The sequence below is a fragment of the Scomber japonicus genome, chromosome 3 (genome assembly GCF_027409825.1).
Source record: "Scomber japonicus isolate fScoJap1 chromosome 3, fScoJap1.pri, whole genome shotgun sequence".
Classification (NCBI taxonomy): Eukaryota; Metazoa; Chordata; class Actinopteri; order Scombriformes; family Scombridae; genus Scomber; species Scomber japonicus.
The window spans coordinates 515,394-542,370 of NC_070580.1; the positions used below are offsets into that span (position 1 = coordinate 515,394).

A 26,977-nucleotide genomic window follows, 5' to 3' on the forward strand; every position below is an offset into this window, starting at 1 on the left:
CTACTGCTCTAGTTATTTTACCAGCTCTCTAACGACTTTACCTGACTCCAACACAGACCTTTAACTCACTTTCATTCGACGCACAAGGCTTCTTTCTCAGCTTCCGCTTCTTCCGTCTTGTTAAGTTGCTACGAAGAGACCGCAGCCCGAAGTGACATTTAGCGTGAAGTTACGTTAATTCATTCATCACAACAATGGCAGCACAGGATTTTAATTTTTTGCTTGCGACGGATTCGTATAAGGTGAGTTGACCTGCTCGTTTTGCTTATCTCATTTTCTTGTTCTGTTTTGGGGCGTTTGTGTGTGAAACTGAAAGAAATAGAGCTCATTTCACTAAAGAGTAAGCTAACGTTCAGTAGGTCACGAACGTCACATAGCAGCGCTCACTCGTTTACCTCTGCAGTTGCGTTTTTGGTGAATTGAACGTTCACAGCAGTGAAATAGATGACGATGGTGTAAAAACCGAAAGTGAAGTGTTTAGCAACCAGCTTTCTCATACTCTGTGTTGGATACATGCAGTTATCACAATGTTAAATGAGGAGTGTGAGCTCCAGGGGAGAGAGAGTCATGGGGTCCATAGAGTCCCAGCAGTAATGTTAGATATTAAAGTTGAATCCATGGAACCTTATCTGATAGGAGCTGGCAGGGATTGGGTAACCAGGCATTTCTAGTAATGTCAATGCCAGAGTGTTGGTACCAGCATAGGAAAACAAACTATATTTCACATCTTACTTTGCTGACTAGTGAACTCATTTGTCTTAAGATTTTTTTAAATTAGCCAAACATTCCAAACCTTTATGGATCAGTGTAATGTGATTGTAGCAAACAGCAGATATAATAAGCTAAAATGTTAACAAATATAATTAAAAAAAACCCAAAAACTAAAGTATAGCTTTAATTAAGCGGTATCATCTCTGAGAACTATTAAACAAGACTATAGTAGTGTCTTAGTCTGTTCTGTAATAATTTGGTGCCACATCTACCAGGTGCACACTGAAGGGCTCAGACAGGCTGGCATGACTTATAAATGTCCTGTTACTAAATGTTGAAGCCACCACCACCAACTGTGTTTTTGATAGGACAAAATATCCATTTCAACTCAAAATATCCTTTTCCTGTCGGCAGAGATGGAACGATCAGTTTGTCATTTACCCCGATCAGCATATTTATGACTGCAGGGCCTGTATGGGTGTACACACATTTATAATATGTACTGACTGAAAATGTGTGTACATGTAAGCATATGTAGACTCACAGTGTAGTATTAACACAACCATGTGTAAGTCCAGCCTGGTGTTTGTGTCCATGTCTGTTTGGGAGAGTTTTTTTAAGGCATTCATACTTTAATATATGGGTATAAACTATAAATATGGTATTCAGACTTGGCACTGACTTGTACTGACTATTATTTTTACATATACATGGCCTAGGGGAAGGAATCTCTGCACACCTCATGATTTGATTAGATTACAATTCAAAGGGCAAATGTTTGATTTCTATACATGAGTAATTTTTTTCTCAGTTCTTGGTCCACTGAAATAAAATATGACACATACCTGGTAGATAACATAAACAGTGTGCATCCTTTTATTTTAAAAAGTGACCTGCATTAATGAATGAATTAAGTCATTTGAAAGTATCTTACAGTCTGCTGACTGAATGAGAATAATAAACTGAGGAGGAGGCAGGTTGCTCTGCTGGGTTATTATTGTCATCATGTCTGCAGTAGTGGAGAGCAGCCTCTCTACTGCTCTGTTCGCTCCAGTAAAGTTATCATTGTCCAACATGCTGAGCAGCTGCAGGGTTGATGATGTGAGACAGACTGATAACAGAGTTATATCGTCACCTCAGAGTTGGTTTCAGTTGTTTATTGTTGCAGTGAGTGTTGGTCAGCTGCTTTTGTTTATTTATAGCAGGAGTTAGCTGCTCTGCTCTGTTAACATTAGCCTCTGAGTGACCATAGAGAAAGTATTGACAGTATACATCACGGTCATCTCACAAAGGTAATAATTTGGCTGTTAATTAAATTTTATTAATTAAGTTTTATTATAGAAAATCCTTAGATAGGCTAATGTAATAATAAATATTAAAAGTTTCATGAGTCATGTTACAAGTGTTTTCATCACAGGGCTATAACTGAATGATAATTATAAAAAAGTTTAACTTCTGTAATGAACTGAGACTACATTTTATTCATACAGATACAGTTATCACTCAGGGATAAGAGGAAGGGCAGAGTTATTAGAATAGAGCTCAACCTTTTATCTGTGGAAACTTCCAAATGGTAAAACTGATCAACACCTGCTTAAAACATACTTGAGCTGCCTGAGCTGGCACCAGAGAAACCAGTGTTGAAAGAGGAAAAAGTAATAGACTGATAGTGCAAACCTGGAAGAAATTATATGACAGTAAAAAGTCCAGAGTGATGAACTAAGACGTACTCTGTGACGTACAGGTCATCTTGTGATTCATTACTTTGCATTGCAGTGCTTATCCAGTAAAGCATGCCCTCTCTGTCTATAATGCAATTGTAAATGTGTGTGTCACAGAGCCCAACCCTGCTTTGACTGTTTAGCTTTCAGTTTCATTTCAGTCAATCCGTAACCTAAAGCCAGCAGTGAGTCAGTGGGCTCTATCGGGAAGGGGAGTGGAACATATGCTCCGCTCAGTACAGTTAAATGTCAGATGTCACTGTTAGATGTCATGCAAAGTTTGCACTGCAGCCAAATGGCAAAGTTCTGGATGATGACCAGCTGGCCTTTTTTATTAGCTCCCAACAACCCCTGAAATGCAGTCCAAAGCAGCACAGCCAAGAGGATTCCTCCAATGTGTCTGTCATCACAATCACATAATAGAAACTGATTTGGTACATTGTGATGAGCTCATCTAAAAGTCGATAGGGGTGACCAGGTTTACAACGCAGCACTTTGCATGATTTAAACAAAAAAAAAAGCATTACAATGTCCCAGTACTCATGACATACCCACCACCTCTTTTCTTTTTATTAATTGAATTAGTCATGAGTGAGACACATTCGCCATCTACAAGGTCTGCGTGGATTATGCTGCCATGATTTAACAATTAACTCATCTAGAAATGTTCATTAAAGTGAGTCTAATATATGCCATCCACACTGTATATAAAACAAAACTAGCCCAGTCTCATGAAAAAAAAAGAAAAGACTTGAACATGGCACGTTGGTGGCAGTTGTGGTTTGCCAGCGTCACCCACTGCGGTCAGCTTGTCTATAGTACAGTATTACAATATTGTGGTTATTTCCACCTAGCATTAAAGATCCACCAGATAGTTACTACATTCAAATTATTTCTTGGGTTGTGGGTAAGTGAAATAATATATAAAGCATATATCTAAAAAAAAAAGCCTAAATCTTAACTCAGGCCTTCTTATAACTGCACCATGTAGTCTACAATGTACAATGTATTTGAAGGATTTTTAATGTATTCGTTAAGTGTCCAGCAACTTGAGTTACAACTACTGTATGAAAAGTGCTATAAAGATAAATAAAATTCAACTTACATAAAAACAAACATCTTAAAAATGCTGGCTATGTCCATGTCTGATGGTAACCAGGCAACAACAATGCACATACAATGTACAATAATGCCATATACAAGGTTTTGACCTAGCATTGTTTCACCATATTGAGACAGCCTGCTCTGATTACTTTACAACAAAGTGGACATATGATGCAATCGACCAGTCAGTGGCCCCCTTTACACTTTTCATTAAAACGTGTTTGTGTTATGACAGGCCTACATGATTTTACAGGTGTAAATGAATGAAGATGGATTGAGGAAAGGTTGTGATCTGATTGGCTTAACCACCTCCAGAGGTGTTCAGGGACACATTGTTACCACATAGAACACAAGTGTAAATGCAGCTGCAATCTACATACAACAACTACATGGTTGGAAATATATAATCACATATAATCACACTTGACTGTTCCAAACTAGTGAGGTAGCAGCCATTAGCCAGTTAGTGAGCTAACCTGTAAGAACAACACAGGTGTTACTTTGTTATTAGGCCATCACACAGTTGGAGTGCTGAATGATTAAGAACTGTAATGGTAATCAGTGTGGTAGAGGACGAGGGACTGAAAGAGCTAGTTCACTACCTCAAGCCAGACTACATTATGTCATCGAGAGTGACTGTGACTAAATACATTGAAAGCACTTTGAGGTGAAAAAGCATGAGCTAAGCAGCTAGTTAGCTCTAGCCACCAGCTGATGGACAGACCAACTCTGGAAAATCAGAAGCTGCATCACAACTTCTTGTAAAAATGAACCTGTTAGTTACCAGTTAATAGATGTCAGTATGTCAAAAGCTAAATGAACTGAAAGTGAAGTTCACAGTGTGGATATGAGACACAGGCCCGCCGCTCCCCATACGCAGAGTATGCAGAGCGAGTAGGGCCTCAAGTACCTGGCATGGGCCCCCAAAATTAAGGTTGCTAAAAAAATGTCATGATAGTTATTATATTATTACATTAAAGAAATGATATAAATGAGTTATGAACAGGCCCACCGTTGTTTTTCTTAATTGTGTGCCCTATTACTCAAAACACATGAATGAGCTCGTTGGCTGCGTGCTGTGTAAAGGAGGAATTATCTCTGGTCTTCTGATGATTCTTGAACACTTAAACACCTTGTAACCATGGAAACTGGTCCTTAACTTTACAGTTTAGCTTAACTACAACACATGTGTGTCTTCACCTTCTCCTGTTTACTTCTCACTCTGCCAAAGTGCAGCAAAAACACAGAATGTCAAAATAAAAGCGGTATTTTCAAAATAAAAGTTGACAGCCCTCTTAAGCAACACAGACACACAAAGACACCTGAAACATGTACAAAATGACAATAATAGTATAAACAGTGATAAATTATAACTATCAGCTACATGTTATATTGTAATGCTGCTGTTAAGAAAGTTTTTGACATTTTGTTTTATATATTTTGCTTAATATATACATTTTCATAATTATATGTATATTTCATGTCAATTTTAAAACAAATTGGGGGGGGGGGACCATTTATGCTTAGGGCCCCCAAAAGCTTAGCAGCGGCCCTGATGAGACATATTTTATTTTAAAGTATAAAGGGACAAAGTTAACCACCTGCTAAACTCATTCAGAGAATTCCCGGTATCTTATTAGTAGAGGTGTCCTGTGCCCACACTCATTTCTGTGACTGGAATACAATCATCAGTGCAAACTTTTCAATTCTCAAAAATGACCTCATGATTATGATTGTTCAACCAGTTTAAAAAGATTAATTGGTGATCATAAAGTAGTCAAACTGGGCGTATGTCAACTTATACTACAATCATTAATCCTGGTATCTCCTGACCTTTCATCTGCCACCTGCAGCAGCTCAGAGCTTTATCCACTGAAATATGTTGACATCCACCCGATGGACTGATCAACAGTAAATGTGCTTGTAACTGTGGCCATCCCCTGACTTTTCCTCTAGTCCTAATCTTGTTCATAACCAAATAACTGGTCATAAACAAAATGACGTCAGCTACAAGACAGCACTTAATGATGGAGCAGCTTCAGTCATGTGTGCTCCACCATGCGTATGTGTCAGTAGTCCATGTTGGTGTATACGTTCTCCTCTCCCTGCATGTGTAATTGGATCGGCACAGCAGTGATGATACTGATTATGATTACGTGCTTTTTCACATGAGCACTGAGTGAAGGTATACATGTGACTTGGCTTTGTGTTTTGTTTTCTGCTGAAAGTCTCAGTTGCATAACTAGTGTAATAATTAACAACTGTATCCGTCACAGCACAGCTCTGAAAAACACTGCCAGCTTTTCCTTTTCACTACAGAAGCTTGTGAGGAATTCACTGAGCTCTGATGTGTCTTTAATACATGCAGCTCTTTATACTTTGCTGCACCCTGGATTTGGACAGTTAATAACAAGCTATACTGTAATCATGCTGGTGTGTGCGGAGTAGCTGACTGGCTGGGTTGTGTTTAGGGTCATAAACCTCCTCAATATACAAGACACTAATTAAAACATATTTACATATCTACAATATACATAAATTAATGATACTATATACAAGTGTGCAATGTTCCTGGTATTAAACAGTAAGGAAAGCCTCAGTCTTATTAGTGGTATCAGTCATCCTGGAAGATGAACTTAATGCTATATTTTATGACATCCATATTTGCTAACTTTGTGTTTTTAGAATTGCAATCACCAGCCACCCTGATGACAGGTGGCAAGATATCTGGTGATTGCATTGGTGCCCTGCAGCCAAGAGTTTCAGATGTCCAGACTTTTTTTATGAGCACCTGAACACATCCAACATAGCTACAAAACACAGTCCTGAGTTTTCTTCCTTCAGTTGTGGCGGCTTTGAGCACTGTCATGATGAGCTATGAGGTCTAGCCTCTAGATAACAATCTAAATGTTGGTTCACTGCTAATCATGACCAGCTGAACTTGAATGCTGTTATTTGTTAGATTTCTAGTGGTCAATCTATCAAACATTTACTTATACACTCTTTCTATAGGTCAGATGAACTGAAGAAATGCTGAGTCAACCATACAGAACATCAGGTTACAGATGAAGGCACTAAGTAGTATCATACAGTGTCTGAATCAAATGATATAATAATGTTCCTCTCTTCATGTGGATCACAAGATGTCCCAGGTGAACCTGATTAGCTCAATATTCAGTGCATATTTCCTCTCTATTCAGACTTCATGATCATGCAGCAAAGTCAGCACATTGCCACTGGTAGTCAGTATCAGGGATCGACCGATATGGTTTTTAAGGGCCGATACCGATACCGATTATTAGTAATCAAGGAAACTGTAACCGATATTTAGAACCGATATTCATTTGCAGTAAAAATTTAAATTTTGGTGTCAAAATTTTGAATAACACACTTGGGATTAGACTGAATACAGTATACTGTTTGTGTGTTATGTTACACTGTGGAAATCTGTGACCTTAAACTTTTGTAGAATAACACAAACTCTGATGCAAATCTTGAAATGGTTCAATCAAAGCAAAAAGTTCAACAGGTTCAGCTCTCTTAATCTGTAGGCTACTTGCTGTACCCATATGTTGCTATGTCTTCTTTTTATTAAATAAAGGAGCTCCAGGTCATGTTCACTTGATCATTCGTGGTTTTTTTTTGTTTTGTTTTTTTGCCGTGGTGCTATTTATTTATTTTTAGAAGCGTAATCATTTAAGCTATTTGCAAAATCGTGTCGTACTTGATGTGAATATAGGCAGGCAGGTAGGTCCTAATGTTTTCATTGAAACTGATCATAATAAGGTTGTGGTGTCTTTAAAACTTCACCATAGAGTATTTTTATTGCAACTTCGACATTTTCTGTAGCCTTGCCTTCAAACACCACACGGTAGTGTTGTGTCTGTCGCAAACGTGTCGGTCGAACGAACAAATCTTTTGAGTGAACGAACTGAACGGAATCACTTCATGAACTGATTCGTTCCTTTCTCAGTTCAGTTGAGCTCAGCCGCGAGCATGCCGGTCGGGAGTGGAACTACCGCGACTCACTTGTGAATCTTCGGCGAACGACGCAGCCAGCGTGCGGGAGGAGAGGGACTGTTGTTGACGCCTGAGTGAACGTGACTCGCATCGCTCAGTTCGTTCATTGAACCATAGACATATATACGCATTGAACGACCTACTGAGGACGCGAATCACATTCGCAGCGCGCCGGCACTCACGTTTGCGAACGTGATTTGCGTCGCTCAGTTCGTTCATTGAACGGCCTGCTGAGGACGTGATTCTCGTTCACGTACTGTGCTGAGAGTGGCGCTGTGTCAGTCACTCACTGACTCAGGGCACTGAGGGCTGAGGAGTTGATTCACGTTCAGTAACTGTACTGCTAACATTAGCGCTGTGTTGCTAACATCCGTGTAGCATCATGTTATGTTATTTTACTGTGCACAGAGGACACTTTCGCTGTGTAATAATTTTAGTGCATGTATAAGCAGCGCTGCGTCTCCCGCGAATGATTGTATAATATAGTCCTTGAACGCACCGTCCCTCAGTAAGTGAACGTGAACCTCAGGGCTGAATCATGAACTGAATGACGGATCATTTGGCTGTTTATCAGTTCAGGGAGTTGGAGAGCACTGAACGATTCGATGAACAAATCATTTTAATGAACGGATTCTAGAGATTCAGTACTGTAAAAAGAACTGCTGTTCCCATCACTACTTCACGGAGCAGTCCTCTCCTCTCTTCTCTGTGGCGCTGCATCTACAAGCTGCAGTGTTGATTGACTGTCACTTGTGCCGTGAAGCCAATCAGTGGGCGCTGTAGGCGGGACATTGTTACACAGCCAAGAGTGGTGACTTCAGGCAGAGAGAGACGGCTGCATAAGAGCCAAAGGAGCGCGTTTTAAAATAAACTTATTTTATCGGTTATCGGTGGAAAAAACAGCCGATGCCGATTATCGTAAAAATGCAAAATATCGGCCGATATTATCGGCCATGCTGATTATTGGTCGATCCTTAGTCTGTATGTACTGAATCAATCTTACATGACTACACCATGGATATCAATCACATTGCTGTTGGTGCTTCTACATTTCTGTGGTGTGTAGCAGTGCACATTAGACTTCACACAAACGTTCAATCATTTTACTGGCATTTTTTACTTATGTAGTTTTAAAGCGTTTTACTCCTTTATTGGACAGTGACAGTTGACAGGAAATAAGGGGAGAGGGAGGGTGTGTGGTGCTGGAATCAAGTTGCTGACATTACAGTTCTGTGGGATATACCTTAACCAGCAGACTACTGGGGCACACCTTTTTTAATTATTCTACATTTTGCCATTTTTTGAGTGCAAATATAATATTTTCAGCACTGAGGTACATGGTGTAAAGTTGCATGAAAATTATATGACAAGTGGGTAATTTTTTAATCTTATAAAACAAAATAATGGCTATTACCATGCAGGTGGAGGGGAGTTTCCTTTTTTCTTTTTTAGCTTTTATTGATTTACAGGGTATAAATCTGTTCCCACGAATTCATAAAATGTCTTAAATTGAGTTTTTGATATTCAAGGACTAAAAATAGCTTAATGTCTGGACTTGTAGGAGTTAAAGCATTACATTTCATTTGAGTGTAATTATATTTGTTCAGTTTGTTATTTATCATTATTATCAATATTTTCTGATTATTTTACATAACCAACCAATCAACTTATTATAGTAAAAAGTAACTATAATGAAAGTAATCATTAGTTACAGTCCTATATAAATGACTTCAAAATGATCTCCATTTCAACTACAACACTAACATTCCTGCTTTTGTGGTGTTATATGTCTCATAATGTGTTATGTATTATATTATATGTCTCATAATGTATGAGTACAACAGTCACATGTGGTAATGTATACTATTACTGAAGTGACATTAGTATTTTTACACTAGTAAAAGATCTAAATATTTCCTCCACCACTGTTCTGAGCAGTTTTAATACTTCATTTAATTATGAAGCAGCAATGGTTTAAATTTTTTTAAAGGTCTTAAAAATCATTAAAAGTACAAAGAAATGTGCAGATACCCTGCAAACATATCTAGATATCAAATGGTGCTCCTCAATCATCATCATAATTAGAAGGATTCCTCAGTATTAAAGTAATCCAGTGATTGTTGTCAGTAAATCTATGGCTATAGTGAAAACAGCTAATGCTGTATGACTTCATGCTGTGGATTCATTACAATTGAACAGGATTAGATGTAGACCTTAGATATCTGACTGACTCAATGACAACTTTATACTTCAAGTTTACAGATGCTTACGTCCCTGGAAAACTGCCACTCTTCTCCATCCAGTCATATATACACACACACACACACACACACACACACACAGACACACACCTATCCTCCCTCTAGGAATTATGACCATATATTTGTTTGTGATACTTGATGCTTAGGCTTATCTCCAGCTCTGGCTTCTACTCCTTAAACATTTGAGTACCAAATAAAGTGTGAGCACATGATGGCAAACACAGACAATCACTCTTACGTCATATAATATAAAGTCTAACTCTTCAATATGTTTTCTCCTTTTCATGAAAAATGTCAGCTTTAATCAAATATTTCACTTTTTCCAGCAAACAGTTTTAACCACACCTTTACAGATTGTCCTCTCTCTCTCTCTCTCTCTCTCTCTCTCTCTCTCTCTCTCTCTCTCTCTCTCTCTCTCTCTCTCTCTCTCTCTCTCTCTCTCTCTCTCTCTCTCTCTCTCTCTCTCTCTCTCTCTCTCTCTCTCTCTCTCTCTCTCTCTCTCTCTCTCTGTCTGTGTGTGTGTATATAACAAACCTGACTCCTGAATAGTTAGATGAAAATGCATTATCAAAGTAGAGTCCTTGCCCTATCTACATTCTTGGTTATTTCAATAGAGTCATGACAAGCTTGACAAAGAGTGTAAAACTGCAGCAGATGATATCTATAGTTCATTCTTGAAGACGTGTCTTTTCTTTGGCAGTGTCTAATTGGCTGCAAGATGGCTGTTAAATTAAAGATGACAGTTTCCATGAAGAGAAATGGTGCTCTTGGTATTTGAGGACAAAGCATCATTAACAAGGTATACATATTGTATTATATGACGTAAGAGTGATTGTCTGTGTTTGCAAACATGTGCACACTTCATTTGGCACTCAAATTTTTAAGGAGTAGAAGCCAGAGCTGGAGGTAAGTGTCACAAACAAATATATGGTCAGAATTCTTAGAGGGAAAGAGAGTGTGTGTGTGTGTGTGTGTGTGTGTGTGTGTGTGTGTGTGTGTGTGTGTGTGTGTGTGTGTGTGTGTGTGTGTGTGTGTGTGTGTGTGTGTGTGTGTGTGTGTGTGTGTGTGTGTGTGTGTGTGTGTGCGGGGTCAGGTTTTTGAGCAGCTATGTGAAAAAGGTAACAGCATGATTCGATATTAACCATGGCCTGATGGCCCGTTGCCACAATCAGTTACTGTTTGGCCACCAAAAATTCCAAGTAGATTCCAAGTTTAATCCCCATACTGCAGGCCTTCACCAACACAGCTGTGACTCCACAGAGGAAGTGAGACATGGGCGAGTGCCGTAACTGTTTAGTCCGCTCTGACTCCGGCCTGCATTCAGTGTGTGTTGGCCTGACAGCAGCCAGCTAACCTGCCTTCACCAGGCTGACTGACTGACTGACTGACTGGCAGCAGAAATGTACTGAACCAAAATAGTTTTCATGTCGGCTCCACAGGCACAAATGAGGAATGTTTGTTTTTATGTATTAATTAAAATTTGATTTGTGTGATTTAAACAGCTGTCGTGCAGATTACGTTTCACAGTTTGACAACCTCTTCAACAACAGCTGTCAACTTGTTTTAATGCACAGAGAAGAGAGGCTGCCTGATAATGTCTGCCTTCTCTAAAGGGCAGGTAGAGTAGTGAAAAGGTGACTCCTCACTCCCCCTACTGGTGGCATTGTGGCACTGCAGTAGAATGCTGCATCAGAGATTTCATCATACAAGAGCTCCAAGTCTAAAAAAAAGTTTCAGGATTCAGAAACATTTAAAAACAAGAAAAGTATTGAAGTAAAAAAAAGAGGAAATATTTAAGATTCTGTTCTATTTTCTAGGCAGTTTTCACCTTTAAACCACATTAAGAAATGTGGTTTATTCGGAACTTTATTTTCATCAACATTTATTTTATTTGATTTATATGGCATATATTAAATTATTTTCAGTTTTTAAAGTGTCACAGTTAAGAAAGGCTGTGTTATGTTAAGTTAAATAATCTTTTCTGTCTTGTTTATTTTTGGGCCGCAAAAAAATGTACCTTGACCACCAAATTTAGGGACTTGGTTGTCTGTTTAGTGTAGTGTAGTGTAGTTTAGAAAAAAACAATACAGCTATATATAAACCCACAATATAATACAAAATACAATACATTAAAAAAGATTAAAGAAAAATGAGAGCATGCAAGAGAGTAGCAATTTATGTTCCAAGCATACAAGGGAAAAACACACTAGAAAGAGAAAAAAGAAATAAAACCACACACATGTAGACAAGATTGTAAAAGAAAAGTAAAGTCTGTGAGGCCAGTGCTTAAAAATATCTATTGGAATCTATTTGGAATATCAATTCCTGAAGTTTCATGGAAGTGTGACACTTAAATAAATTAAACATAAAGTTACATTTTTTATGATTGTTTAAATCCAGCTAATAATGTAATCATCAGCCAATAATATAATAACTTATTACATTATTCTCATAATTTAGAAATGTGATAAATGTTATAAAATTATGGGTAAGTTATTACATGATTGACTTGTATCACATTAAGAATTGGAAAATGTTATTTGCAGTTCTCTCATTAAGAGTAGTTTTTACATTATTGGTTGCTACTACATAGGACTCAAAGGTTAATAATAATAATAATAATAATAATCATGATATTTATTTTAAATGTCCACCCTACTTCCTTTTTATTGAATCTTCCATAGAGGATTATTAACAAAAAATGGAAATGAGCTACACACAAACACTTTATAAAGTGTTTGTGCCCTTTACTATTCAAATATTTCTAATTTTGTATATTCTGGATCACATGAGGATAAGTAATCAAATGTTTGACTAAATGAAAAGTTTATACGGTGTGTTTTTCTTCTCTAAAATGTAAGAAATGGGTCTCCACTTTTGGTCAGTTGTGTGTTTCTGAGAGAGGAGAGAAAGCACATGGTGAGACAGACTTATGTAGGCAGAATGCCTGTTGAAGCTGTTTCTACACCTGACTGACCGGTCAGTCTCAGTGCTTTAAGCTGTCATCATTCCTTCAAACATGTTTACTGTACACACAAGCTTGACGTCAAGCAGAAAATCTTCCTCTTTCCATATATTTCCAGTTTATTATGAGTGTGGTCACGCTGGTTTTATTTCATCCTGTTTCGCAATAGAGATGACTGAACACTTATAAATAAATTACAGTTACACCCAGTAAGTGTGTGTTTGACCTCTGTGTGTGTGTGTTTCTCTTTCAGATCACACACTACAAACAGTATCCTCCCAACGTCAGCAAAATCTACTCCTACTTTGAATGCAGACGTAAGAAAGGCACCCAGTTCAATGAGGTGGTGTTCTTCGGTCTCCAATACCTGTTGAAGAAGTACCTCACAGGTGCGTTCACATCTAACACCACATGTAGATAAAACAAGATCAATGAAGCTTGTAAAGTTAATATACAATGAAGAATTACTGATGACTATTTGATCAGAACTGCTCTGTGGTTTTCTGGATGTTGTGTCACGTGTGTGTGTTCTCTGTGACTGAGCTTCCAGTCACTTGTTTTCTTATCTACAGGCCCAGTGATCACAGAGGAGAAGATTCAGGAAGCCAAGCTCTTCTACCAGATGCACTTCAAACAGGCTGTGTTCGATGAAGAAGGCTGGAGGAAAGTCCTTGAGGTATAGAAAAAGATTCCAGCTTTCTGTCTAGACAGAATCATCACCTACAGCGTATGAAACCTGAGGTACATGTGCTTTCTTCTGCACCAGAAACACGATGGCCGTCTTCCTATTCGGATCAAAGCTGTCCCCGAGGGCAGGATCATACCTAGAGGCAACGTGCTCTTCACTGTGGAGAACACCGATCCAAACTTCTACTGGCTCACTAACTACATTGAGGTAGGCATGGGCCGGTATGAGATTCTGGCGGTATGATAACCATAAGAAAAAATATCACAGTTTCACGGTATGGTGGTATTGTGATTACAGCTCTAAAATGTTCCTAAAAGGAAGAAAAATAAAGACAGACATGATCATTTAACCTGAATATACACTGTAATGACAGTGTGAGGGGTCGTGATACTCTACGCTGCAGCTGCACCACCTGAGGGATTTCTGACCAGCACTTTCTCCTACACTACACTGCACTACAGTCCTTGACCAGACAAAAAACAGCTCATACCTTAGAAACGGTATGACAGAAAATTTGGCGGTTTCGGTTATTGTGACTTTTTCTTATCGCGGTATACCTTGAACACGGTTATCATCCCATGCCTAAGTATGACTTTGCTATTGAGATACCAGTTATACAAAATCAGGTCTTATAGTTGACACATAGGTGAGCCATTTTCTTCAGAAATAGAATTTTGTTCCTTAGTTTGAATGTAATCCTCTCCATCATGTATATATTATGGACTATATCAATCCACTTGTTTATTGTTGGTATGTCTTTCGTAAGCCATTTTCTGGGACTTCTGATTATGCCCTGCTTATCTGTATCTCACTACACTCACCTCCATGCATAACCCTCATCTGAAAAGGGATGCTGCAGTATCATCCTCTATCTGTCTTATCAAATGATAAATCACTGTCCTTCTTTCTTACTTATCTCCACATCCATCATATTTTTTTAACCAACTCCTCTTCTTGCTTGCTATAGACCATGCTGGTCCAGATGTGGTATCCCATCACAGTAGCCACCATTTCCCGGGAGTTTAAGAAGATCCTGGCCAAGCACCTGAAAGCCACCTCAGGGAGCCTGGAGGGCCTGGACCTGAAACTGCATGACTTTGGCTACAGAGGAGTGTCTTCACAGGAGGTCAGGAACTATTAGCTTCTTATTGTATTTCCTTAGCAAGCACCTTGCTTCTTTTTTATAAGTTAAATGTATCATGTATGCACCTCATGATACCTGCTTTGTGCGTGTGAGTGTGCCATGCTGACCTTTATAAAAAGATGTTGGTGATATATTGTAGCACCATTCACATCACTGATTACAGACTCAAAGGTCAGAATAACAGAACTCACAGGTTTACATAATAACACATAAAGCTGGAATGTCAATTCAGTTACCAATCTCTTGTGCAACTGAACCACTGAGCTGGTGAAAGTCTTTCATTGTTATAGGATTCTAAAAAAAGTTGACATTCTCAAACCTGTTTTATGATAACATAGAAAAGTGTGTGTGTGTGTGTGTGTGTGTGTGTGTGTGTGTGTGTGTGTGAGAATACTTAAGCTGAACTGAGTGTAGTGAATCATCTGTGTCAGTCAGTAGTTGTTTTTACATTGACTGGTGACTAGAAGTGCCGTGCTCAGCAAAGTTTAAAAATCACCACAACCCTCATAAGGAGAAAACAAAGAAACTGTACCAAAATTAAATGAATACATAAACAAAATAAAATATAACAAAATAATAAGAGCTATGACAAAAATGACAGGGACAAGTAAAAAAAAATGTAGACAGATGTGTAATGTATAGAATAGGGGTGTAACGATTCGTTTTAAGAACGATTCTATTCGTATCACGATTCGTGGTTGCCAATATGATTTAAGGACGATATTGGTTCATTTAGAATGATACGATCCGAAACGATTCAGTAACTGGATACTGGACACTGCAGGTGAAGTTTCCTAGATTCCTTTTGTTTCTTGTAAGGGAATCAGGTATAAATTAATTATGGATATAAACAAACAAGTAAACAACAATTAATTGAAAATGCATTCACATTTTGTTTGAATAAAGTGCAACCAAGACTTTAGTGAATTAACAGGAAGTTAATCATTTCTGCTCTCATTTTCAATATTCAATACATTTTCAATAAAAATACAGTAGTGCCTGGACGGTCGGTGTTGTGTGAAATCCCATGTCACCTTAGTAGCTGGTTGGAGAGATTTGTTGTGTTGCTGTTGTACTTTACTTGACCTTTACATATCCTACAAACAGCGAGCGACTTATTTAGAACATTTCCGTCTTTGCAAAAGCCAAAGTGTTTCCACACACTGGACCGCAATGGTGGCTTGATAATTTCGCTATGCTATGTTTTGTTGTCTTCTTAAATTTGTAGGCAGACTGAATCGAGTAACGTTTAACGTCTTTATCATTAAAAGTGCGAAGAAAAAACACATCCATATAAAGTCTGACGTGCTTAAATCCAATGCGTTATTATTACAATCAATTGATTACATTTTAAAACAATGTTAGATCAATTTATGTTGTCCGGGTGTAGTTGGATCAAAGGAATATACATCAATGTAGTAGATGAATTGTTACACCCCTAGTGAAGAATGTGATGAAGAGGATCCCGAGCAGCTTCCAGGACCTCCATCACCATGGAGACCAGTCAGGAGGACAGACTATGAGAGAGAGAGAGAGAGAGAGAGAGAGAGAGAGAGAGAGAGAGAGAGAGAGAGAGAGAGAGAGAGAGAGAGAGAGAGAGAGAGAGAGAGAGAGAGAGAGAGAGAGAGAGAGAGAGAGAGAGAGAGAGAGAGAGAGAGAGAGAGAGAGAGAGAGAAACCTCAGGACGGGTGCTGGTCCAGGAAGAGATGCCTGAGAGACATATCCTTTAGCCATACACAAACTGACATTCACCCCTCAATCCCCAACTACCAGCACAATTATCTAAAATGCATCACCATGGACCAATGTGCAATAACTGCATATGCACTTTAGTCTATACTTTTTACAGATCTTTATGGTTATATTTGACCTTATTTAACAGTTCTTCTACTTTATGTGTGTCTGTGTGAGTGTGTGTTTTTAGAGAGTGAATGGAAACAGTTTTCTTTTATGATAGACAGCTAATTTTGTTGTATGTGAACATGCAATGACAATAAAGAAATGATTCATTCATTACTTGTACATCCAGATAAACGGTGAGCGCAGAGAAATGTTGAAGGTGATGTGATCCAACACCTCTGTGGATTTTATTGAGCAATGGTTACCATGGCAAAAAATAATAATGGACTAAATGATCTGTGACTGCGAATAGTTTTGAATCAGCACAGTGATTGTTAATCTTCTCTCTCTGTTCTGCAGTCTGCAGCTCTCGGTGGAGCTGCTCATCTGGTTAATTTCTGCAGCACAGACACAGTAGCTGGACTGTTGATGGCTCAGAGATACTACAGCTGCCCAATGGCTGGGTTCTCCATTCCAGCAGCAGAGCATAGGTATAACACACACACACACACACACACACACACACACACACACACACACACACACACACACACACACACACACACACACACACACACACAAATCACTGATGAGAGAGAAAAAATGTGTAATGTGTTCCATTAAAATGACTGACTATTTAAAAAATCCTGTTTATCAGTGTTTAATTTCTCTTGTGTTTTAATGTGGATTAAATGGCACTAATCTGACTACAAACAAAGTGAGAAATGTGATTGATACTGCAGCCTGTTCATGTCACAGTGCACTCCTTTCTCCAAAGTGTATAAAAGTGTCTCCGTGCAAACATGCAAATGCAGATGTTTCAAACCACACATCTGCACATGACAGCCCAGTTAGACCAGTTTGCACCCTTCACTGGGATGTAAAGAACACATTTGTAGTGTGTACAACTGTGTTGAGTATTTGCATTGTGGACATGGAGCGTTAACATTCACATTTATGTATGTGCATTATTTACATACTGTACCTTTTTAGGCTGGCCTTCCTCTCTAGCCCTCTCTAGCCTTCTCCAGATGTGCACACTTGTCAATAAACTGGGAGGACAACTGTAACCCCATTAGAGGTAACCAGTATAAATATTTATAGACTGTTGATGAATCCTTCGTGTCATCCAGCACCATCATATCCTGGGGGAAGAGCAGGGAGAAGGATGCATTTGAGCGAGTCCTGGACCAGTTCTCCTCTGGACCGGTCTCAGTGGTCAGTGACAGCTATGACATCTTCAATGCCTGCAAACACATCTGGGGAGACAAGCTGAAGGAGCGAGTCATGGAGCGCAGCCAGGACTCCTGTCTGGTCATTCGCCCGGACTCTGGAGACCCTGCAGAGACTCTTATTGAGGTAATAACAGGGCTGGGTTACACTGTGTGGGGAAACACATAACATCTAAACTTATTTTATGTTTATAGGAGAATCTTATAAACTTACACTCATTTGAGCTCTATTACTTTGATACATTGTGTTAAAACTGTTAATTTCTTTTAAAAATTAAACATTTTCTTAAGTTATGATCAAAGTCTATAGAAATGTTTACAAATTCACAGATTTTAAAGTCTTCTCATATCCAGAATTAGAAACGTCCCACCTAAGTCGATCACCACACATGTCACTTTTTCTGCTTATTTTTTTTCTTTTCTTTTTCTTAAAAAATCATTTAAAGTTCAAGGAAATCGACAGTTAAAAAGATAGGTTAGGTAGAAAGGTTCAATAAAAGGTCCAAGGTCAATGAGTAAACATATTAAATAGTTGTGATCTCTGTATAGACCAAAATATTTGTGATTGGTTTATTTTGCCATAATCAAGAAGCCTTAATAAGACAATTAGTCACTATTATTAATAGTAAGTAGCCATATATGTATTCATCATTTTACAGATTGAGTTTAGATTATTAATTGATTAAATAATTAATTAATTAATTAATAGTAAATATTGCAGTCTGAAAATCTTATCTCAGTGAATCCACATGTGTGAGTCACACGCCTAAAAACTATAACAGGAATGTCACATGTTTTCTAGGTCATCAAGATTTTGGAGGAGTGTTTTGGCTGTTCTCTGAACTCCATGGGATACAAGGTGCTGCCTTCCTACCTACGAATTATTCAAGGAGACGGCATTGACCTCAACTCAGTGGATGAGGTAAGAAACAGTGTGCTTGTTGTCTAGACTGCTTTTTATACAGCTTATTTACTGTATTATGTTTGTTTTCTTGTGATCATTACTTCAGCTATTACAGATGCTTTCAGTCTGTCCGTCTATCACTAACACAATGGCTCCATTCTTACCCAGCCAAAAATAAAGGGACATGAAAACCCCTAGTGTGTGTGTGTGGGTGGGTGTGGGTGTGTGTCCAAATGATAATATAAAAATAACAAAACATATTAACAGGATAACAGATAAAAATGAGTTCTAAGAAGTGATTGAAAAGAAGATGGTTATGGTCAGTTGGAGCAAGTAACTGCAGGGTTTTGGTGCTCTGACAGTACAGTTCCCTCTGATCTTAAAGTCAAACTGAAATGAAACCAACTTTTTTGTTTTCTACAGCAGTTTTCTATAACATATCAGCACTGTAAATCACTTATCCAGTGTTCTTTGAGAAATAAGTTAAACCAAAGGGAGACATTTGTATTTTATATTTTGTCACTTCAGACCCGTTAGAGTAGGGGTGTCTATTATATATAAATGATATATAATACATATTATAATTGTACTATAATAAACTATCTAGGGGTACCATGGTAAGAAATACAATCAAATGTGTTAAAACCCACTGAGGAAAAATGTGTTCTTCAAATCTCAATCCCATTTCAAGTCAGTTATTGGAAGTTGTCCAGGCAGAGCAGAAGCCTCCACTGTGAAAATAGGTGAGAATAGCATTAAGGTGCATTTTTATTGAACAATTGGAATTAGGTACAACTACTTTTCTCCAGTTTTCTTTTCATATTCTGCAAAGTTAAGATACAGAGTAACGTAGGAGCCAGTTCACCCCTGTGTTAAATGCTGGTTTGGTCGTTCTTCCTGTCAGTGACACACTATCTGTCCATGAGTGTGTTTATAACATTGGTTGCCTGCCAGCTAACATCAATCAAACAAGCCTCCAGCACTGCCCCCTAACTGGCTCACACAAAAAACAGCTTTTCCGATGTTTCCCCAAAGTAGGAACAGACCGACAGGGGCTGCCCCTCCTGCTGTAGGGTTTGACCCCCAGCTGCAACCCAATTTTACATCTCCTAAAACTGTAGTTTTAAAATATAGTCATTGTCAGTCACCACCATGCTCTTAAACTGTCCGAAGTGGGAAAAGAAACAAGAAATAGAACAAAAATCCATAATTCATAATGCTCACTTAGGCCTCTGCAAACTACACAGTGAATCACTATCAGCCTGCACCTTACACACACAGCAGCTGAGAGCTTCTGCTGCATCTGGAGGTGAAATCAGAGTTTCTCTGCTTTACATTTTAGTACAAATCAAGTAAGACTGTAACTGTAACTCCTGTATGACAAACTAGATTCAAAGTTATAAATGGAACTAGTACAGTTTTAACTTATTTTATCAGGTAACTTGAGGTCAACTGAGTCCTTATCTTAATAAATATCAAAGATCTGCAGATGCGTCATTTGTCATGTTTAAATATGACATTTAGGTAATGGAGCTTGGCAGTTCATTTATGGGAATTTAGTAAAGTTCTAGTGAGGCCTCAAAACTGCAGTACTTATTATTAATTGATTACATATTAAATATAAAGATTTTCATAACAGTCCTTAGTGTTAATGGAAGCATGAGTGTGGACAGAAAGGCTGCATCCTTCAGTATCAGACCAGAAGTCTATTTGAGCCATTAACCAAATATCACTTACTTAATATTGTATGTTACTGTATTAACTATGTGCTCCTACAATAAAAAACGTTTTGCTTTAAAAATAATTGATTAAAAAAGTGAAAAGAACTGAGGGAGAAAGATGAGACAGAAGTAGAATGATACTGCTGCATCACTTCTAACTAGAACTCAGAACGCATGTTTTTGTTTTGAGAATAAAATTGTGAATGTGACATGCAGTGTAAAGCTGCTCTGAGTGGTCAAAAGACTAGAAAAGCAGTGTTTATATTTTTTTTTTTCCAGCACCCTACCATGCCACCCTGCCACCCTGCCAAAACCTCTTGTCACCCCATTGCCATTCTATGTAACATTTTCTAGACCAGCCACTGCCCTTAAAAAATTGGTTTCTTCATTCTAACATTACAAAACTATTACTAACACATTTTAAAAAACACTTCCCTGTTATCTAGATTGTGAAATTTAAGATCTAAAAATAGACACAACAGTTAGGACAATAATGAAATGTTGACCTTTTGTTTTCATTTCAAAGTAAATGGTTATTCCATTGAACTGTTGACTGGTTAAAACCTATCACCTTAAAAGCTAATGTGTAACCGTGTCTACACAGAAAGCTCAAGTGTGCCTGATAGAACAGATAGACTTCTATTTCACACATGGCTCATCTCAGACCTACACTCAACAACGTACCTGAACGTGGCAGTCACAGCTGTTGCTCTGTTACATGCTGCTCACACTAAACTAGGCTCAGAATAGGAATTATGGTCCAAACTAAGACAGTAAGACTGAGTGTGTGTATTTATATTTGTATTTAATAATGAATTAAAACTATTTGCACTGTCATGCCAAAAGCTCTGATGAAGGCCAGCTTGTTCAAATTTTAAAATATATTTGTCAAGATCAAAAACAGTAAAATCAATATCTTTGAGATATTATATGAAATGTTCCTACTAGGTCTGAATAATGAATCAATTTTCAAATAGCAGGATGCGCAATATTTGTTAAAGGCAAAATTTGTGTAAAAATACCATTTTAAATAAAGTATGTGTGTGCTGTGGTAAATAAAGTGGTGCTGTAAAGAGATGTCCAGGCCTATTCATCACATTCTACAGATGTAATAAAACACCTTTGTTTGGTACAGACCGCCAATAAAATCCCACCATCATAATCATGTTTTTCAATGAGAATGAGAATAATGATGTAAATTTTATCATTCCCTCTCTAATTGTTAATCATATCGCAATTGCAATATCAGTCAAAATAATCACAATTACATATTTCTTCACAATTGTTCAGCCCTAGCTCCTACTCCATGTTTATCCTTTATTTGCATTCTTGACCTGCCAAGTGAAATGAAATAAAGTCCTCTTCTCTGCATCAACATAAAGTAGAAGTCATGATCATGTGTTTCTGTGCTTGTTTGTTTCTTGCAGATTCTGCAGAAGTTGAGTGATGAAGGCTGGAGTGCCGAGAATGTTTTCTTCGGTTGTGGCAGCGCTTTGCTTCAGAAGCTCAACAGAGATACACTCAGCTGTGCCTTCAAGTGCAGCTATGTGGAGACTAACGGCAAAGGAGTGAGTAGATGCAGTGATATTTCAATGCCTTGTGTTAGAGATTGTCACATTTCATTTACTGACGAGATTATAATACATTAATTCAACCTGCAGCTCGTTATTTAACCCGGGTCGTGCTTTTCTAGTTTTACTGATTTCTCAACAAACACATCTTTACAATCGAATCAATCAGGACAAGCAGCATGAGTGGTGTTACAATCAATAGATAGATAGATAGATCTTTGTTGTCATTGCAAGTTTACAATGAAACTTGGTTTGAGCACTCCAATTGCAGCAAAAAATATAAGTACACACACACATCAGCCCAGACACATCTCACCCATACCCTTGACCACCCACAAAATGCAAGTTAAGGATGATCAATGACTCTGCAACTTTACAAGGCGTTATAACAAGTTTCAGCTCATTGTTTAACTATCAGCTGCCACCGTTTAGCTTTTGTTCACTCTTGCTTCTCTTATAGCACCATTTTCATCCACAGTAGGCAGCCGTTTTCAGAGAAAAAAGCTTTAAAAATTCAAGCCCCGTTAACATCAGTTGGACATCCTTGGAAAAAATGTTATCCTGTTCCTTACAGCTCACTTGGGTTTGAGTACTTTTAGGATTGATTGTTAATCCTGGATGAAGTTAACTTTAAATAACCATGATCATCAGCTCAGTGTGCACTTTCACAGACTTTTTATAGATATGATCTTGAGTTATCTTTCATCATTCCAATCCTCCCTACTTCCTGTAATTGTGAAAACACATAGTTTTGTAATGCAATACATGGCAATAACGGATATATTGCACAAATTCACCTTTTGTCTGAATTCCAAAGAAGTGGTTGTTGCATCAACTCAGCATTTGTAAAAGCTTGTCTGGTGGGATTGCTTATGTTGCTGCTGCCTCCCTCAATTCTAAGAAATGAGTCAAATATTATCAGAAACTGCAAAACCAGGGAGCAAAAATAGAATAGAATAGAATAATCTTTATTGTCATTGCACAAGACAGTGAAATTCTGTTGGTGTCAACTGAAAAAAAAAAAAACTGTGTCAACTGTAAAGCTCCTATATTGTTGTGTGCTGCAAGTGGTTCTGTGATACAAATCTACTGGGCTAAAAGATACCCCTACCTATCATACCAACAGCATGAAAACCATGACTTTCATTAAAGTAATTGTTAAATCTGTTAAAAGATATGTCAATAAAAACATTCTATAACCACAGATGCTTTCAGAGCCCAGTGTTCAATGTGCCCAACTGTGCATTCAGTTACATTTTCTTTTAACAAGTTTTTCTTCTTCATCTTTTTCCAGATGGATGTGTACAAACAGCCAGTGACCGACCCATCTAAGAGGTCAAAGAAGGGTCGATTATCACTGAGGAGAAACTCTGATGGTTTCATAGAGACCGTAGAGAAAGGAGCAGGCAAGCCTGAGGAGGTGGGTCCCAGCTTTTAAAGGGTCAATAAATAGCAGACTGAAAAGCAGAATGTCCCTGCATGTCTGATCACAAGGGCTGGGTATCATTTAAAAAATTATGATACTAGTATCAATCCAAGTACCCCTAAAATGATACCAATACCCATAGAGTACTTCTGTGATTCCACATTTAGTGCTCTGTCTTCTATCTGGTATAACAGGCGTGTAGTGTAGACACACTTTAGAACGTTTAGGAGGCATCTTGGCTGCTGAACTGCTAATGCTACCTCAAATTCACCACGATTTCACCACCACAGAAGGGTTGTAGCTGCTGTGGCAGTGGGCCAATCACATGTCGCATTGAATCGAAGAACGCTTGTGTTGTAAGTCCATACAAATAGTCATATGTTCTAGCTCTGGGTGTAAAAAGGATCCATTGCAGGTATCGTTTGACGGATGACATTGCCATACTACAGCCCTACTGATCACACCCAACATCACTGATGGATGTGGTCAGGATTTCAGTCCTGTATAGTCCAGTATACAGTCTAACACTGATGTATCTGTCACAGCAACAAGTGTCAGCTGGGTCCTCCAGCAGGAATGACTTTTATCACCAGCAGCTTTTACTTGTTTATTTTACACAAATACCATCATATACTTTACCCCAGTGGAATGTCAGGAAGGTATGAAAGTATGGAAAAATAGATAACCCACAAGCCTACTGCACTGTATTGTTCCACACAACAACAGGACACAATAGAGTTAGTTAACTTGGTGAGGAGTTGGAGGTAAGCAGCCTGTCAGTAACTGCTTACTGGAGGTTGTATAGTAGGGATGCTATGGTAGGATAGATTGTGTACCATGGCGGTAGGGAAATAAGTGACAGTGCAAGGATATTACTAGTGCAATTACTGTAATTGATACAGAATACAAATACACAATATAACCATACAAAATTGTAAACTGCAATAGAAAAATACCAACTCCTTAAAACCATGTAAACCAATACTAGAATTAAGAGGCAAAAACACAGTAAAAATTAGGACAATACAGTCAGTCAATGTCCAAAAATAAGAAAATTACATATTGAAAACAGATCCACTGACAAATATAATCAAAATATCAGTTGTTTTTTCTTTTTAGAAGTTTGTTTTTTGATAAACAGTTGCAGTCAGTGCTAATCTCTGTCAAATAAATTGTTTCCTGTGACTGCTTCACAATAAAAGCCACCCCAGTTGCCAGTTGAACGTTTTTAATATGACAGCAACAATAGGATGTTATAGGGTTTGCATTAGCAGTAACTTAATACAGCAGTGAAACAGTACAGACTTAAGACAGCTGGCTGGATTACACACCACATCATTCTCCTGTCAATCCCTCATGTAGGTCATCTGAATCCCACACTAACAATAAAGAAAACTATATGAGAAATAACTGATTGTAAATACACTGAATTGTTACTGAAAAAATGGCAAACTTTCACTCAAAAAAACTTTACTATGAGGTTTAATTTGATAAAAATCTTTTTATACTTTAAAACTCACTAAAAATGGTAATCTAACCCTAAGCCTGTTTTAACAACACATATTTATGTGCTCTCAATTCTTGACTTGCATATGAATTACAGCTTGATTGAGTTTATCCTGCTGTGTGTCTGTTAGGATATGCTGGTGACTGTGTTTGAGAACGGCAGTTTGCTGCAAGAGTACTCCCTCGAGGAGATCAGGAAGAACGCCCGACTGCGTGACAAGGAGATGAACCCCACCCTGCACAACCACAAAGAGGAGCTGCTGCACAATCACATCATCAACGGGATTCATTAGATCAGCCACAAAGCCTCTTGCTGTGCACATGGTACTTCAGTCTTTAACGGGGTGCACTGGCTTCCTCTGTGGAGGGAATGAAGACTGCAGTGTTTTAGAGTCACCCATCACAATAACAACTGGACATGTTGAAACCCCCTCCACCCCTCACACACTCACCTCATCCTGAGGAGGCCGATGGTGAGATTGTTTTCAGGTAGATCAGCTTCTTTCGCTTTCTATTGTGGCCAGAACACAGTTCACTCCTCTTTATATCTATATATGTGAGGCTGTGTGAGCACACAATTACACTGCCCTCTAATGGCCACAACCATCACAACTGAAGCTCAGGGTCAAATATCATAAGCTATAGTAGTTTTTTCTCCTTTCGTTTATGGATTTAAACATACACACCCCAAGTTGAGGGTTGCTACTAAACACTAAAATAGACATAGGGTGTGTATCTTTAAAGAAGGCAGATTTTAACATATAATATATGCAGTTACATCTTGAGCATTTTCAGGTTAAAAAAACTGATGCTTCCAAAAATTCCAAGCTTCCATGTATTTTTTGTTTTACAGGTAGAGTAGAAAAATGTTTGAAGCAGCATTTTACACTACAAGGCGCTAAAATCCACCATCACTCAATATGCATTGTATAGTATTAATTAGAGTGCCACATCAACAGGTGTGGGCAACACTGTGTATTTGATATACAATACTTAACTTAAGGTCAGTGTCAGCTCCACATATCAGCACAACTCCAGCCATACTTTCTGCTTTGTTTGTAAGGGACAACATCAGTCCTGTAGAATCCACAGCTTGAACAAACACCTTAGACTGTAGATCACATCAGATTGTAGATATGAAAGGAGGACAAACCCTGTATGATATCTCAATGAGGATATCACAACACTGAGCAGATTGTGCTACACTGCCACAGTTCGATGACTTCTGATGCCGGAGGCCCACAAAGCACACTCCATTTCATCATCAGGTCTACTGAAATATTCTGCCAGTGTCCAAATTGTTAGTCTAATTCTCTGGTTTCCATCTTTTTTGATTTGTGACCATTTAAAGTGAAGCAGTGTGTACTTGTGACCCCTTGCCATTAGTTTAGTGTTTATGAGTTGTGAGCAGTTCAACTAACCAAAGACTCATTTTTAATATCAGTTTGGGTTTTATGGCAATTTGTAGAGGTCTAAGGAGGGATATGGCCTCATTTTAAATTCCATAAATATGAGCAAAAGGTGACTTTACAGTGTTCTCATCAGACATATACGGTGCTTATTCACACTTTCATATTCTACCATTTAAACAACTTCCAAATTTCTTTATGTCCTGTGATACAGTGACATACAACAAGACATAAGTATTTGTTCCTCCTGGAGAATAACATTATAAAGAATGATTATTACAACTGATGTTCTAATATGAAAAATCTGTTACCCTGAAATGCTGAAAGCTACAGTTAACACAATGTTTTAGCTTTGAATTGTTTCCATTTAAACAGTGTTGCTGCTGTAAAGATATACATTAGAGGCATATTGCACTAATCTCCCAACTGCCTGCACAGACTGTATGCATCCTCTCTGTTAGTAAAAGTAAAATGTAACCATTATCTGTCATGGATTGGATTGGATTTGTCAAAATGTAACATTTTAATCTCCTTGAAACATGTTATAAAAAAATTGTGAATTAATTTGATTATTAAGAATTAGATTTTCATCACTTGATTTTGAATATTTTGTAAATAACAATGATATTAAGACAATGCATTGAAATTCATCTCAGTTATAAATAGTGAGTGTGATAATAATGAAATGATGCGAGTGATTTCAACAGCAAGAATGAAACATTTTATCTGTTTTAAACAAAAAAGAAAACTATCAA

At 38.0% G+C, this 26,977-nt stretch overlaps 1 protein-coding gene across 1 annotated transcript; it reads left to right on the forward strand.

Moving 5' to 3' along the window:
- nampt2 (nicotinamide phosphoribosyltransferase 2) lies at nt 1-26,977 on the forward strand. The gene is made up of 11 exons (XM_053316691.1): nt 1-242; nt 13,036-13,171; nt 13,355-13,458; nt 13,549-13,677; nt 14,438-14,596; nt 16,814-16,944; nt 17,587-17,812; nt 18,488-18,607; nt 21,738-21,878; nt 23,176-23,301; nt 24,945-26,977. Exons 1-11 carry the CDS (start codon nt 195-197, stop codon nt 25,104-25,106), a joined length of 1,482 nt encoding a protein of 493 aa, XP_053172666.1. The 5' UTR covers nt 1-194; the 3' UTR covers nt 25,107-26,977.

What these genes read in the sequence shown, in the direction of transcription:
- nampt2 (XM_053316691.1), top strand. Translation starts at nt 195, where the DNA reads ATGGCAGCACAGGATTTTAATTTTTTGCTTGCGACGGATTCGTATAAG. An exon ending in GCTGGAGGAAAGTCCTTGAG is followed by an intron (nt 13,459 to 13,548) that starts GTATAGAAAAAG and finishes CTTCTGCACCAG; the next exon opens with AAACACGATGGCCGTCTTCC. An exon ending in GAGGAGTGTCTTCACAGGAG is followed by an intron (nt 14,597 to 16,813) that starts GTCAGGAACTAT and finishes TCTGTTCTGCAG; the next exon opens with TCTGCAGCTCTCGGTGGAGC.